The following is a 16338-nucleotide window of genomic DNA, read 5'->3' on the forward strand; positions in this document are numbered from 1 at the left end:
GCTCCACACAATTCTGTACCTGGGCTGTATCCACTATGGTATATTATATTGTTATATACCTTTCCCTCTTGGTGTTCCTTGACGTGGAAGAAGCAGCTGTCCACCCTCTGTTTCTGTAATCGCTCCTATCTGCAGTCAGTGAAGAGTTACAGTTTGTGGATCTGACCAGGAAATGTTAAGTGTTTGCAGGCAGCCAATAAAGCAGAGATCAACAGCCCAGCTGACTCACCGGCAGGAAATCTCCAGCTGCTTTTGAATGCGGTTCAAAGCCGGCTCACTCTTGGTATCGCAGCAGTTTCACTCCATTCCATAGTTGTACGTTTGTATTTCCAGAGGTAAGTTGATTTTTATTTCCAGTTTCTTTCCCCGAGATGTCTGTATATTAACATATTTTCTCTCATAATAAGGAAATGTCTTTGCTATGAGTTAATTTTTAAAAATTACCTTATAATTAGAAACTTGAAATAAATGGCTTTTTAGCAGTCTTCTTCATGCCTCTGCCTGAACAGCTGGGCAAGGATGCCAAAGTCATCTGAGACTTTAAGTATCTTACTAAAAAATAAAACAAACCGTTTCCTTGCATAGGTGATGTCTGGAATATTGGTTTTCGGGGTTGATAATGAGATTTTTAATAGATATGGGAGAAAAAGCATTCAAAAGAGCAGAATTATTGAAAGAATGTCTTGGTACCTTGCAATATAAAGACGTAGAAACTCAGAGGGAGAATGGTGCTTAGCATGTCATGACATGGTTTGTAACTGTACGGATTGAAGTGGTTTCTGTTTTGATTTTAAAAAATCTCCAGTTTCTATTATATTTTGCAAAACCAAAACAGAAGCTGATGATTATCTTTAATTTTTGTCTAAGTAGCCAGTTAGCAAGAGTTTTAAAAATGCTTATATTATTACTTGATTCAATTTTTAATAAAAATAAATACTTTCAGGAATGGTCTAGGTGGTAAAACCATTATTTGGTCTTCCTTGCACTATGGTTGGAGTTGAGTAAAATTTTTTTGCTATTTAAATTATTACTTATTGCTGTATAGAATAAAAATGAGACATAATTTGCTTCTGCCAGCATTTTGATTACCTCCTTTACATTCAGGATTGGTGAATTTGTGAGATTTGTGAGACCTCAGATTTGTGAGGTCTGTCTTTGCAACTTTAAGGAATAAATTGCTCATTTAGAAAATTATCTTCCTTCAGAGGAATTTTTCAAATTTTATGAATTTGTTAACTTGTCAGCCTCATCTTTTCTTTAAGGAAACTGCAGAGAAGCACCCAAGGCAGTTATTGCTTTTGAACGACAATAATCTAACAAAAAAGCAAAAAGTTAAACTGTGCTTTCCTACCAGAATCAAATATGATTAAAGCTCAACTGGTAACTCAGCTGCTGCTTTTTGCATTTTGATTGTGGTTAGAGGCAAAACTGAGTTTATATAGTGCAATATAGTTTATATGCTTCCAGGATGAGACTGAGATTAACCAACATCAAAATGTTCATGAACTAGAAGAAAGATCACAAGCAAATTTAACTTCAGGCTTTTGTTTCTATATTACTTGTGGAGAAAAAGTTATCTGGGCTTTGAGACCTTCTGCATCCCAGGAGCTCTTTCTGTAGAGCGCATCTAAAAGGACACAATTCTCATTCAACAATCTTTCGCAGTTACTTCTGTTGCCTCATTGTTTCCTTTTCTAGCCCTGGTCCACTGGACCCCAGAGGGAGTATTCCAGCTTGAGGAGTTCTGACTCACTGACCACTGGTCTGCAGTAATCCTTACCAGTGCCAGCTGGTTTATGCCATCTGTTAGCTTACATTGCTTCTTTTCCTCCTTCACCACTCACTTTTTGGCTGTCTCCAGTCTAAAGGAGCTTCACAGGTGTAATTAGAAGCGTTACTCATGCATAACACAGTGAGGCTTTGCAGAAGTTGTCTCTAATCCTTGTGTGTTGCCATGCAAAGGGTCTGAGAAGAGAATCTGGCCCTGGAGAGGTCCTGCACAGACACTGCACTGCCCAAATTAATGGCAGCTACAAAGACACAACTCCATTTAGCAGAATTCTGACAGGTCACTACAGCAGGAAATTTTCCTTTTTCTTTGCTTTTGCATTTACATATGATGTATGAAACATGATATGCAAGAATGATGCAGAACATGCTGACATCAGTTATTGAATAATTGCGTTTTTATGAGAAGTGGAGAAATTATTTGCCTGATATGCAACTATAAGATGCTATTTTATTGTCTACATAATTCAGTATCACGTTAAAATCACATTTCGTGTTATAAATACTGGTCAACTATTTTAAAGGCATCAGATAGAAATAATGATGAGCAAATAATTAGTACCTTGCAGCTTCAGATGGCAAATTATGGTCCAGACACTCCTTTGCAATTAGTGCATTTTTCCTCTCTTTGTAAGGAAAGTCTGACACAGAGTGGTGAAAGGAAGACTGTTGGATTTATTTGGGAAGTAAGGGGTAATGCAACTTCACTGTGCTTTGGTAATTGTGACCAAAAAAAAACTCTTAAAACATTTTTTTCTTTTCTGCCACATTTTTCCCCCAAGCCAGCCATCAAGAAATGGCCAATCCATTACCTGTGGTAGCCCAGGAAGATTTGGAAAGCTTTACCTTGACCAGGACAGGCTCAGGCTTTGCACTCAAAGCCTTTCATATTTCCTGGAGCACTCCCATCTCTGTGAAGCTGCTGACCAGCCAGGACACTACAGACAGGTAGGGCTCTTATCTGCCCAACCCACCATGCAGGTGGGCAGCACAGACCTGCAGGGCTGGCACCAGAACAAATCCTGGCATACCCAGCATCACCTGATCCCTAAGCACATCTCCATTCCTAGAAATCCTCACCAGCCAAGAGGCAACTTGGAGGCAATTTTATTGAGAAACAAGCTCTGTGGTTTTTTACAGTTTTTTTATAAAATAGAGCTTAATCCTGAAGTCAATAATTAATCTACAATAATAATGTTTACAGCCCTGGATCAGTAATACCAGTGTGCTAAGGTGTTATTTTTCTAGAGGTCTTTGAAGAGACCTCAGTTGAATTTAATCTAAACCAGCATGCACAGATGAGAGCAGGGGAAGTGGGAGGAGGGAAGGATGGCCAGGGTTACACTGCAGTAAGATGTCCATGGAAACACATCATCTCCTTGCAAATGTGGATGTCATTAATAGCAAAAGAATACAAATTATTTGGAACAGTAAAGGTAAATCTTCACTTTATTCTTAATCTAACATTTCATATACTCCAGCTTTTTCCTGCCTTCACACTTCAATCCTGCTTCAAACTGGGCTCGTATGTTGATATTAAAGCATCCAGAGGTCTTTCATTCTATATTAGAAAAAATACACTACACTATGACTGATTCATGCTCTTACAATTGTTTGGAAGATTATATGATATTGGATTTATTGGTGAAATAAGACTAGCTCGTGCTCAACCATAGGGTTTTCTCTCATTTCCACATCCTACACTCTCATCTCCTGCTGAAATTCTCTTCAATCTAACCTGCCTCTGACATATTTTTTTTACAGGGAGTGGAAGTTGCTACTTCAGGACATAGCAAATATCAGACACTATGAGTCTGAACGTCTCCTGCCTTTCCTTGGGATTTACCAGTGCCATGGACTTGTGGGGACAGTGACTGAATGGATGAACAACGGATCCCTCCACTCCCTCATCCATGAGGTAGATAAAAGATGCAGTCTTTGAGGTGACAAAATTAATTACAAGATCAAAGAACAATCAGCATGTAAATTATGGATAGCAGTCACAATCTGTTCTTCAGTTTCTGCATTGTGCTTCTGTATTGTGTTTCTGTTTGTTGTCAAATGAAAATGGGAATAGCAACAACTTCACAGTACCAAAACCTGTGTTTTGTGTTGCTTAGCATCAGCTGTACCCAGAGCTTCCCTTTCCCTTACTCATAAGAATCCTGTCGGATGTGGCTGAAGGGCTGCATCATCTTCACAGCCTCGGACCTGCTCTCTGCCACTGCAGCCTGAAACCTTCCAATGTGCTTTTGGATGTGCAGTACAGAGCCAAGGTGGGAGCTTCTACTTTTAGTCCACTAACATAGAATCCAGTGATTGTCCTATTGTTGCATATATTGATCTTAATAGTCAACATTTGATACCAAGACTTGTTTTATTGTTACTAAAATTACGTTTGTTCGCATTTCCGTAGATATCAGATTATGGCCTAATCAACTGGAGGAAACAGCAGCTGAGGTCAGACCTGCAGAACTGCCAGCAGAGAAACTGCCAGGACTTAGTGTATCTTCCTCCTGAAATACTTGAAGGAGGCCTCCCTTCCCAGGAAGGTGATATTTACAGGTGAATGGAGTTTCTAAGGGCATGCCATACCTAGTCCATGCTGCACTCCACAATGCTGCCAAAACAGTTATCTTCAAAGACATTACAGTAAAAATGCCAGACATACATAATGCAGTAGGATAGTATGGTACAAGGCCAATTACAGCAGTGAATTAGATTTTAAATTCCCATATTTGGTGAATCAGATACCAAGATTAAAAACTGTTCTCAAAGTCAGTCATATAAATATTTATATAATTGACTTAAATGTTTTAAAAGTGCAACAGCTGCCAAAACTTTCAGATATATTTAGAAGCCTCACATAGTTGATAAATGTGAACTGTTGTTGGCTTTAGTTTTAGAAAGAATCATTTATGCCTAGATCAGGCCCAGGTAAAAATAAGACCTTTCCCTCAATAGTGTCCCATTAAGATCCTGTGGAATCTCTGCTGGGATAAGTTACTGAGCCACTGAAGCACCTGCACTTTTTAACAAAGTGATTTATACCAGGGAGGGAGATTACTCACTGCCACATGTCCCTTTTGGGGATTTTACATCCATTGTGGCTGCCTCAATAAATGAGAGGACCTCAAGGTGCCACTGGTCTGGATGGACACACACCATCATGGCCAGCACACAGAGCTGTGGACTAATGTTTTAAATAACTTTTAAGGACACTTTAACTTTTCTGATTTCTGAGCTTTTGTGAAACCTACAAATTTAAACTCCTGCTTTATTGTCATAGAGGCAGGCTCTAAGATGAGTTAAATATGCATGCACTTGAGGAGACCTATAAATGATGTGATTAATTTAATGTTGTTCACAAACACAAGTTTTGCACAGGAAGAGTAAAGCCTTACTTTCAGGTAGCATAATTAATTTTCCAAAATTGCGTTCATATATATGATTTAATTTACACACTTATTATATAGTACATTATATAGTAATATGCTGGGATGTGACTCAGATGCATGAGATTCGTGTGCATCTAAACAGTGATGCAACAGAGAAAGCAAAAATTTGTGTCATACATGAAATACAAAGTACATTTAAGTTACATGTATGTCCACATTACATTAATACTTTCCAGATTCTTATGTGAAAGGGAGGCAGAAAAGGAGGCTCTTTTAACCACTGCAATCACTACAGCAAGATACATAAATAAGCAGATATGTTTGTCCTAGAACTTCCTCTTCCCCTTTTGATTGCTTTGCTTCTGACTTATCTGTAGACTGTTTTCTTCTCATCCAGCAGCCTCCTCTTTTCTGCCTCTGATTTTTGATATTTTTATGAAACCACTGTATTTTATAGCATCTGAGTTGTGGGTTATATGTATAGATCTATGATCCCACTGCAATTACTTCGAGGATGTTGGAAAAGGAAAAAGGTATTCGGAGCCCCATCAAAATTTGCTGAAGAAAATAGAAACACAGTGCATCAGAACCAAGTTTTTTACATTAACTGATGTGCTCATTGGTATCTGCTGAAAAGTCCAGTTGATACTGAAATTACCTGAAAACAAACCAATAATGATAGAGAAAAGAGAACAGAAATTTCCAAAATTCACAAAAGCAAATGGAGATAAGGCAGTAACCTGAAATGTAAATCTAATTGAACCTATATTTAAACAATAAAAACCCTTAACTTGATGATTTTATAAGAGCAACTCAATTGAGAACTGAAAAAAGGTCTCACTGAATTACAGAAGACTTGGATAGACTTTGTCTTGAAAAGCTCCTTTCTGTTAAAGCAATAAACTTGCTTTTGAAACTGAGAACGTAGATACAGATTGCAAACTAATGAATGGTGTTTCACTGTTTTGTTGTTTTTTGGGGTTTTTTTTCAGTTTTGGAATCCTGTGTTGGGAGGGCCTCAGCAGACAGAAACCTTTTGAAGGTATTTATTGTTCATATCAGACTTTGTGCTGTCCACACCTTGTCCACAAATTCCCTTATTGTAGTGAAATTATGATATAAACATGCTCTTTTCAGATGTCCCTTTGCCTTCTCTTACTGTTACAGCACAAAGCTCCACATTAGAGGATGTAAATATTCCAATTCCTCACCAAATCCTAAATGTTTCCAAAGAAGCTGCTCTTTCTGAAGGGAAAAGGCAGAGCTTCTTTCCCCTGTAGTATCACCAATCTGTACTTGCTGAAGCATTGCCACTGAGTTGGGTTTTCCATGGACCTTCAGTGAGAAGGAATATCACTTCATATTTGTCAGCTGGAATTTTAAAATCAGTGGCAAGTAGCTAATTGAATGAGCAGAATAGTCATTTTTACAGTTGCTGTGAGTTTCAAATACTAATCCAGAAATGTCAGTTCATGATGAATTATCTCAAGGAAGCAGGGAATCTTACTTTCTTCAATGAAAGTGTGAGCAGTTTTAGAGAACTTGGTTTGCAAAGCACTGTATAATAATTGTCACTGTCTAGGAACAATTCCTGTTTCAAGGAAGTGGAGATCAGTGAGGGCTGCTTTACTACGGGCTTCTTTCTGCATGGCAAAACTGATTGAAGGACTCCTGTATTTTGTAGACTGAGGACCTTCAAAAAATACTGCATGGAATAATATCTAAATGCCCATACAGCTCATGCCTGCCATCTTGAGGCTGCTCAAAATAGATTTCTTTTTTTTACAATTATTTTATTCTATTCTTGTAATGCAAATGTAAGGCTTTATATAAAACTCTGCTTAAAATAATAGCACGTATTCCAGAGGAATCTGTGCATGTGGTCTACAGTCAAAGTTTACATAACCATTTGTGACTCAATATTGGACAGAGTTCTTCACCCTGAAAGATGAAGTCCTGTTGCAATAAGCAGGTATAGCTAATGCTAAAAGCTAGCATATCTACTTACAACAGCATTAATACATTATCCCTTTTAAAAAAGCAGTCTTTGTTTTAAAATATACAATATGACTTACATTGCATGTCATTTTAAGAGGTCTTTAATATTTTTTGGCAGTGACATTTTCTTTGAAATTGCAGGTCAAGGAACCCTGCTCAATGTTTTGAGAGGAATCTGCAGCAGTTTGCGGCCAGGCATTTCAGAAAAGTTCATACCAAGCAATTTGCCTGAGAGGAATAGACTCCTGCACCTCATTGCTCTGTGCTGGCATCAAGAACCAGATTATAGACCACATACTGCAGGTAACTGTCAGGATTTCTTTCTGTGCAAGATTTGTAATGGAGACAGTCTTTACAGGAACATTGCTTTAGCACTCTGAGTAACTGAAGTTGAAATGGTCTTTGGATAATTGGACTACCTTTGATGTTTTCTCTAACTGAAGCTTCTTCCCAGAAATTTATTTACTTGTCTCCAAAATTTTGCCTACTATAAAGAACAGTATGAGGTGGAAGCTGTATTAAACTTATTTCCTCTATTTCATCCATTTTGTCAATATAATAGTAAAGTTAGTTGCAATATGATGATGCCTAAATGTATACATGCTTTCATACACAATGTGGTATTTAAAATGCTTTATTACCCCTGCAGAATGTGTACACCTTCTAAATGGAGTTTTGACTAGTATAAATAAGGATGTAATTTCTGCAGCAATCTACAATTTGATGGATGCAAAGGTCAGTGTAAAATTTCTTGTTCTCCTATAACATTACTTGATTCATTCAATTGCAATCTTTCTGACCCAAAACCAGTGAAGGTTTTGTCTTGATTGTTTTAGTGGTCATGCCAGAGAGCTGGAGAGTGGCCTTTGGCACTTAGATTCATTCAGAAATTGTAGAATATATATTGTGAGGGTCTCTAGAATATTTGTCAATTGCTACCTTGTTATTTTAAAAATACACCTTCTTTCCAGTCACCACCTGGAGTCAGACTGGCAAACCCATGTGAGTGAGAGCAAAAATCAGCTCAAGTACTGCAGATTAGAACTAGAACCAAGGACAGGGGTGTTTTTTTATTACTGGTTAGAAAGCATTTAGTTCAAAACCTGAACAGCATTGGTACCTGTGGTAGCAATACCAGTAACAGCACTGCTCTGTACCCTTCACTGCTTCTAAATTGCCAGGCTATCAGGCCAAGGCACTGCTCATCCCAGGGTCTCAGGGCTCTCTAATTCCACAGGAGGGGATGGGGAACAGCCAAGGACCGAGGGGATGGAGCTAACTCCATATCTGCTCACACAGCCATGGGAGCTCTGGCACAAATGTGACTGCCACAAGCAGAGCTGCATCCTAGCTGCTTAACACAGGCACTGGGGAAAACACTGACATGTGTTTTGGCCCTTGGACAAGGACTCTGATTCTAGCTGGAGTTACACAACCCATGCTGTGTTGATGGTTTCATTACTGTGTGTTGTGTATGTTGATGCATGCAGGACTATTTCTATATATTGCAATCACATTCTGGGCTTATAGAACGGCCTTGATCAATATTTTAATAGGCGGCATAGTTAGAGTCAAAGTAACTTTTACTACCGTTGAAGTTTATTTAAGATTGTACTGCCAAATTCTCCATAATTTAATGCTTCAATCTCCATTGAGCAAGGTTTTAGTTTTTAATTTTTTAGATTGTGAAGATTTCTTTTATTAGCAAGCATTATTTATTGTTCAAACAACTGAACTGATAAGTCAAAAATTACTCTGAAAATTATACTGAAGTTTCTGGGAAATTGATTCAAAACAGTTGAAGTATAAAATCTAAAAAAATAGTTTAACAAATCTGCTGTGGATGTACAAATGGGAAAAAAAGTTACAAGCATTGACACATCCTTCCTGCGGACAGGTTGGCACACTGAACACAGGATGGCCATGCTGTTTGGCTACTTAAAGGCAAACATGTTCTAGCTAGCCCAATCTCTCTCAATACAAACTTATTTTCACCTTCCCCTGCATGATTCAACACTGGCTTTTAAAATAAATGTGAAACACTGGAAAGAGTAACAGGGTAGAATTTTGTCAGATTCTATACCTGTTCACTCTGTGCTGTTCATCCAGTGTACCTTACAGTACAATACGTGTTGCCAGTAGAAGTTTTGTGACTATAAACTGTTGCTCTTGACAGCTGTGAATGGCACAAACCATGTGTACACTTACTGCAGTTACTGTGGCTTTCCTCTTCCAGGAGAGAGCACTTAACGCATGCAAAGGCTCAGAGACCTACACCCTGCAGAGAGGCACACGCAATTCTGAGGTGAGCTCGTGGCACAGGAGTCTCCAGAGTTCTTCATCAGCTGCTTATTCCTCCTGACAGCCCTGACACTGTGTAATGCAAACACTTGGGCAAAATGTTCCTGGCCAGGGTAACTCCACCCAACAAACCCCACTGCTTTACCCTGTTCCAAGCGCTCACTCTGATGTTGCTCCTGCAAAAACAACCTCCTCCTCTTAGGGTTTGTTTTGAACCTCTCCTGTTTAGAAAAGGTTTTGGAACAGAAGTTTCCAAGAAGATAACTTCTTTATTTTGATCTCTTTCAGATCATCTGTCCACAAAAAGGCAACCACTTAATCAGCAAGAAAATTCCCCTTGTAGTGCCAAGTTCGTCAACTATTCTACTTGATAGCAGTGCAAATACAGCAGGAAGAGATAATATTGAGATGGGTGTGTCAAGTGCTACCCCACAGAATGCAACAGCAACCAAAGGTCACCATCTTGAATTATATTCAGCTCCAGCTGTTACAAGAAAAGGACAAATATTACTAGTTGTTCCATATAGAAATGTAATTTTTCATGTAAAATTGCTGCTTCTCAGAGTAAAGCTGTGCTTTCTACTGGTATCATCTGAAGCATGAGTTCCCTGCAGGAAACCAGAGACACAAAGCTTTCCACTTAGATGTATAGGAAAGAAAAAAGTACTTTTTTAAATAATACTGAGCTGTAAATGTAGAGCTGCCTTTCTCTCACACATCAAATATTGCCTGTTGTTCTTGAGAGAACAAGTCCCTTCTGGGAATCAGGCTGCTTTGTGCCACTAGGAATAACTGCTTTTTTTGTAATCTGCTAAGAAATGGAGATATCTTTAAAATCTTTATCTTATCTGGAGATATTTTTAAAAGGCAATGTTGCCAGGAACATGCGAATAATTCCTGATAATCACTGTTCCTATATGGATAACTTTCTTTACCTTTCCAATGTAGCTTTGTCCTAAGTGTTTAAATTTGTGTCAAGAAGAGACAGTCTGTATTTCTCATACCTTCAGGTACAAAAATGGATACATCAGAAGTCAATTCACTTGTAGCAACATCTGCATTTCCAAGCACTTTAGTTATGATCAACAGCCATCAGACTTATGGGCAGAATAAAATGTTCCACAACTTCAATAACAAGTTCCTACAGACAGAAAAGCCAGATGTGTGTAGTAATAAATGTCAAAGTTTTCCTAGGAATAATGATATATTAACAAGAGCCAAAGTAATCTCAAGTCAGTCTTCAGTTCCTGTGTCCAGTAGTGGCTGACATGTAATGTTTTCTTGTTGTTCAATTCAAGGACCTAATCTTGCTCATCTTAAACTTTTTCTAGATCACCCAGGCTCTGAGAGAAGAAAATCAAGCTCCTTTTGCACAAATCCTTCATCTGGTTCAACTGCAGGCAAAGAGAGCAGTCAGCATAACCCCCCAGCACCGGCTCTTCAGCACAGACCACAACCAATGCACCTTGGACAAGCAGTGACAGGTAAGGCACCATTGCCACTTTGAGCTGGCAGTACTCACCTTGGCCAGATCTTAGTGATTAAATTGTTTAAAACTTGGAGGAAACAGGTATGTCTAAACTTTGTGCAGATTTTCAGGGATTCAGAGTAATAACTGATTCTAACTTGATACAAATGTCTCTCTATTTGTGTATAGCTGCTCCTCTGTTCTCAGAAGTTCAGGCACTGACCACTGAGAACATTGGCTTGTTCTTTTCTTTCAGGGCCACAGTGAGGCTGAGAACAGTTCTGAAAAGACCATAATAAGAATACAAAAAACACAGCACACATTAATGTAAAATACATTAGTTATTTGGAATAGTAATATTCTTGTGCAGTCATAAACTGTGTATTGCCTACCTCTGCAAAAGTAGCTATTGACTACAGAAACAGGTGACAGGAGACCCTTCATCCCCTCACATCATCTCAGGTCTTCCTGCAGAGCAGAGGCAGAAAGGGTCAGCTTTTGATTTGTGAAGACTCTGACTGTGGGTGAAGCTTTGTGGGTTTTTATGCTAACTTTTTGCAAACTGGCCTATAACAATTCTCAACCTAGCTGGCTGTCCTTCTCCATGGCAATTTACTTGAGTGATGACATAATTTCTGGACAAATCAACAGATTAGACCATGCAGGAAAAGTTCATCACAGAACTCTCCTGGCAACACTCAGAAGCATGCTCTCCAAAGAACACGACTTTTGGTTATTAGTTGTCTCTTGGTGTACGGTATTTTATGTACACTAAAAACCCTAACATCAGCACTAGGTATTCTAATCACCCCATGAAAAGAGGCAGAACCCAAAGCTCTCGACCATTTTATCAAGAGTATTACCTTTGGTATTAGTTTGGCTTTGACCTATCTTCATTTTCTTAGTTTAATGCTACATGTTTCAAACTCTCCTGCTACCTGTTAAGTAACTGTTATCTGTCCTTCCACCTTTATAGGAGAGAGTTTTCTCTTCTGTGTCCAGCCAAGGTGCTTTGCATAAAGTTATATACAGATGCGAGTCCTGAAAATCTTCTCCCCTCACACAGTCTGAACACCCAGAGGTTTAGAAACACCTCTTTGCTGTAATCTGGTCTTTGTGAGTTTCAAACAGGAGATGAATATACTTTTGGACTAGTTTCAAACATAGACTGCAAACAAACTAACTCCTCCTCCTTCCTTCCTCTGCTGAGTTTATATTTCTGGTGTCAATGCTATCACTTGCTAACAATTTCTGGATTAAAAAACCACTTGGTTTTTCTCATTTTGTTTTCCTTTTCACTCAAGGTCCTTGCAGCAAAGGAAACTGCTGCCAAATCCTTGCCTGCCAGAGACAGAGCATACTGAGCTGCATGACAGAAGGACTCCTCAACCACCTCCTGGATGTGCTGCGCTCGCAGCAGACCCTGTCCCGAGTGGACTACGAGAGCATCACCTCCTGCCCCACGGTGACGGCCCGCGCCCGGGCACTGCTGGACACGTGCCTTTGCCTCGGGGAGAGGGCAGCACAAGCTGTAGTGGCTGCACTTTCAGTGAACAAATGTAGTCCTCTGGGACAATTCATTCATGCCCAGACTGTCCTTCCAAGGTAAACAGGCTGTTGTTGTGACTGATTTTTTTCACAGTCTGTTGTATGCATCTGAGCTCTAGTAATTTGTGATGGCAAAGATTCATGTTGGTGTTTCACAACCCATTGACCAAAGGCAATTCTTCCTACAGCCCGTTATTTGAGTACTGCAGTGGAAAAAGCTAACTGGATTAAAAGGTCAAGTCAAATGCTGACAACAGAAATTGCCAAGACTGGTATAACAAATGCTTATTTGGACCTCAGAGATGGGAAAAGTGCAATATGTGCCAGAGCAAACAGAGTTCAAGTGAGATGACACCTTATTTCCTTGAGTTTTTTTCATTAGAATGGAGGAAAATGAATCATGACCTTTTTGGAGGTCACAGTGTGGAAGAATGGCTATTTAGAAATACTTCCAAATAAGGATAATGAACAACAGAATACCGGATGAGGAGAAAAAATTTACTGCCTTTCACTACACTCATATCTGAGGCAGCTGTTACAGTGAAAGGCTTCAGAGAATCAATAAATATTTTTTCAGTAGGGCCTTAAGTAAGACTTGGAAGTTTTATATTATGCATATAAATTACTTCATTTTCCTCACAAATGGTCATATGAAAATGTAGCAGTACTTACATCAGTACTTCGGAGATGTGGGACTTGAAGTACTCATTAAATGGAGAAACAATAACACTTTACATCCCTGTATCTCTCTAAACATGTCTGCAGCTCAAATGTAAAATTAAACCAGGCAGAAGAGGTGCCAAGCTGATAATTTTGAAATGGTGGTTCTGCTGAACTATTGTCATGGTTGTACTCTAATGGGAGACAGCCTGGGAATACTGGGAGGTTTTCTTGCTCTGGCCTGGACTCCCCCACAGCCACAGATGCTTTGGAGTGTCCTGCTGCTGCTTGAACTCGCCCTCAGGTCATGGACCCTCTGACTTGAGTTCACATGGAGTTCCAGTCTGTCCAGTCCAGCAGCACAGAAACATTGCCGTTATCAGAATGTTCCCAGGCACAGTGGAGGAAGATAAGTGGTACAACAGGCAGTGAAAACAACAGCCCAGCCACTAACAAGCACCAGACACTCGTGTACAGAAGGCAAACAAGTCCCATGGCAAGCACGGGAGTCTGTTAACAGATCAACAGCAACTGCAGCTACAAATGAGATCCAGCACATTCCAGTAAAACCTGTTGTTACCTTGAACCCTTCAAGCCTCACACTGGATGCTGAAAAGAACATTTGTCCCAGCAGACAACTATGCTCCACAACAGTAAATGAGAAAGCCTGTTGGCTGAGACCCAGACAATTTAACAGGTAAAGCAAAAGCTGCACACAAGCGAAGGAAAACGTGGAATTAATTCAGCACTTGCCAAGGACAGGCAGGTGTCCAGCCATGTCCAGGAAAGGAGGGCCCCTTGCCATGTAATGCTTGCTTAAGAAGACAAATGCCATCACTCCAAACGTCCTCCCCTTCCTCCTTCCCTAGCTGAGCTTGATGCCACATGGTCTGGAGTATCCCTTTGGCCAGCTGTGGGCAGCTGTTCCAGCTCATCCTCCCCCAGCTCCTTGTGCACCCCCAGCCTCCTCCCTGGTGGGGTGAGGGGCAGAAAGGCCTTGGCTCTGTGCGAGCTCTGCCAGCAATAACAAAACATCCCTGAATTGTCAACGCTGTTTGCAGTACAAATGCAAAATACAGCCACATACTAGCTCCTATGGGGAAAATTAACTCTATCCCAGCAAAACCCAGCATAATTTGAAAGAGAAATAATAAGATTACTTTCTGTATGAGGAAAATAATGATAAAAGGTGTTGGATTTTTAAAGGCCCAGTGGGGTTTCTTCAAGCTTCATAGCACCAGATTAACATGAGAACTTGTTATACCATCTACAGGTATTTCAAATGCAAAACCATGTTATTTGTTTCCCTGTGTTGCTTTTGTTCTCTCTGCAGTTTCACAGTTCTCATTGAAATCAGTCATTTGGCTGATTGGAAATGCAGTAATGATGTGTTGTCTGGGCACAGTTAAGAAATAAGAAATGTATTACATCAAAATTTCCACCTATGATGCTGCCGGAACCATAATTTTTTTTTTTTACATTACTTCATTAAACTTTGAGACTGCCTTGAATTAAAATATTGTTACAATTAAAAGCAATGTCTATCAGAATATGTTGACAATAGTTTTGCTTATTAAAGGAGCTAAATATCTATTTCACAGTTGAATTTTTTTTCACTTTAAAATCTACATTTTATATGGGAAATTTCAACAGTCTGCTAAGAAAGAATGTCTTGCTTGTGAGGAAAGGAACTGCTGTCATGGCATTTTGCCTCTTTAGAAGGCATAAGATACTCAGTAAAACACAAACATTCACCTGTGAGAAATAGTTACAGACCTTTAAAAGAGAAACTAGCAATACTCTTGAAACTTAATAGCAGCTTTCAAAATAATTCCATTTAGTTGTTCTGCTGGACACTTTATACGCCTGTTAAAGATATGCTGGCTGGCAGGCTATGCTGAATTTTTGTCATTGTGGTTTTGACACACAAACAGTTTTGGCTCTTTTCTAGAAGCAGCTGCCTACTTGAGAATAAAATCTGATGCCAAACCTAAGCCCAATCTTATCTGTTAGTAGAAGACCTGGCATCAAAACAGTGGGAGCACAAGCTGTCTGCTTTTCCAGTGTGGTATTTTTCAAGGGATGGTACACATTTGTTGAAATGAAACTGTTGTTGATACAAAAAGTTTTGCTACCAAACTAAAATACAGGGACGTGAAACTAGCAGCATTTTTTCTCACCAAAAATACATACTCTCATAAGGCCTGTACTGTTAGCTGTTAAAAATGTCTCATGTTGGTCATTGGTAGGAAATATCAAACTGCTGAAAGTTTATGGTATTTTGCTCCTGCCCAAGCTTGTTCATTAGCTAAGATTTCTATGGTCCTCACCTCTGTTTTCTGCAGTTACCTTGATATTATGAAACAATGTAGAATAAATGGCATTGAGTAGAAGTAAAGGTAGAAGAATCAAACTGTTCTTTAGTATCTATGGCAAGAAACAAGACTTGAATGTGAAGAACAACTGGAGTTGCAGGAAGGAAATATGAAACCTGGGTATCTGTAGAAAACAGCAAGGACAATAATAATAAAACCAAGTCACTTCAGGACTGATCATATAAACTGATTAGTAAAACTCTGTTGCAGTTACTCAGAAAAGAATTAATAGTCATTTAAAATGATAAGCTGTACAAATTTTGTGAAACTATTTAAATTTATTAAAGGAATGGTGAGCAGAGTAGGCAGATGTTTATTCTTCTGATGTATTGAAATGTAATTTTATTCTTGATTGCAATTGGTTGCAGCTATCTTTTGCTGATTTGCAAAAAGATGACTGTGCCTTGTCCTTTGTCCTAACCATACCATGCTTTTTATCTGAGATGGGATAGTTTCTGCAGTGTAAGAATGTCTGCACTAGAATTTGTTCGAAGTTGATTTGTGGAAAATTAATCTGAGGTACTGGAATGAAATGTTTAAGAGATTAGTCTTTCCAGTAGAGAGCAAGGCAAACAAAGCTATAAATACCACTCAAATGTTGTTACCAGTGCCTGTTAAAAACAGTTCCAGAGAATATCAGAGGAAGATAACAAGTGCATATTCATAAAATACTAATCTACAAAATTTCAAAAAATGTGTTAATGGACTGCTAACATATACAGAAGAATTTTACACCACATAAGTAGTCTAAAATGCACAAAACCTAAAGCACTAATGAAAACATGCTAATCTAAGGGTTCTT

General features: G+C 39.0%; 1 protein-coding gene across 1 annotated transcript; it reads left to right on the forward strand.

Annotated features, from left to right (window-relative positions):
* Positions 1–202: 202 nt before the first annotated feature.
* LOC121349010 (receptor-interacting serine/threonine-protein kinase 2-like) lies at positions 203–14734 on the forward strand. The gene is made up of 12 exons (XM_041459073.1): positions 203–335; positions 2571–2736; positions 3553–3706; positions 3909–4064; positions 4205–4353; positions 6179–6228; positions 7326–7487; positions 7834–7919; positions 9421–9489; positions 9774–9939; positions 10817–10969; positions 12258–14734. The coding sequence occupies exons 2-12, from the start codon at positions 2585–2587 to the stop codon at positions 12560–12562; spliced, it is 1602 nt and encodes a 533-aa protein (XP_041315007.1). The 5' UTR covers positions 203–335; positions 2571–2584; the 3' UTR covers positions 12563–14734.
* The last annotated feature ends 1604 nt before the right edge of the window (positions 14735–16338 follow it).

The sequence above is a fragment of the Pyrgilauda ruficollis genome, unplaced genomic scaffold (genome assembly GCF_017590135.1).
Source record: "Pyrgilauda ruficollis isolate IOZ18807 unplaced genomic scaffold, ASM1759013v1 scaffold13, whole genome shotgun sequence".
Classification (NCBI taxonomy): domain Eukaryota; kingdom Metazoa; phylum Chordata; class Aves; order Passeriformes; family Passeridae; genus Pyrgilauda; species Pyrgilauda ruficollis.

Excerpts from the sequence above, each read along its gene's own strand:
- LOC121349010 (XM_041459073.1), top strand. The coding sequence starts at position 2,585 with ATGGCCAATCCATTACCTGTGGTAGCCCAGGAAGATTTGGAAAGCTTT. Across the intron at positions 4,065-4,204 it reads ATGTGCAGTACAGAGCCAAG|ATATCAGATTATGGCCTAAT; the intron begins GTGGGAGCTTCT and ends GCATTTCCGTAG. Across the intron at positions 9,940-10,816 it reads GAATGCAACAGCAACCAAAG|ATCACCCAGGCTCTGAGAGA; the intron begins GTCACCATCTTG and ends AACTTTTTCTAG.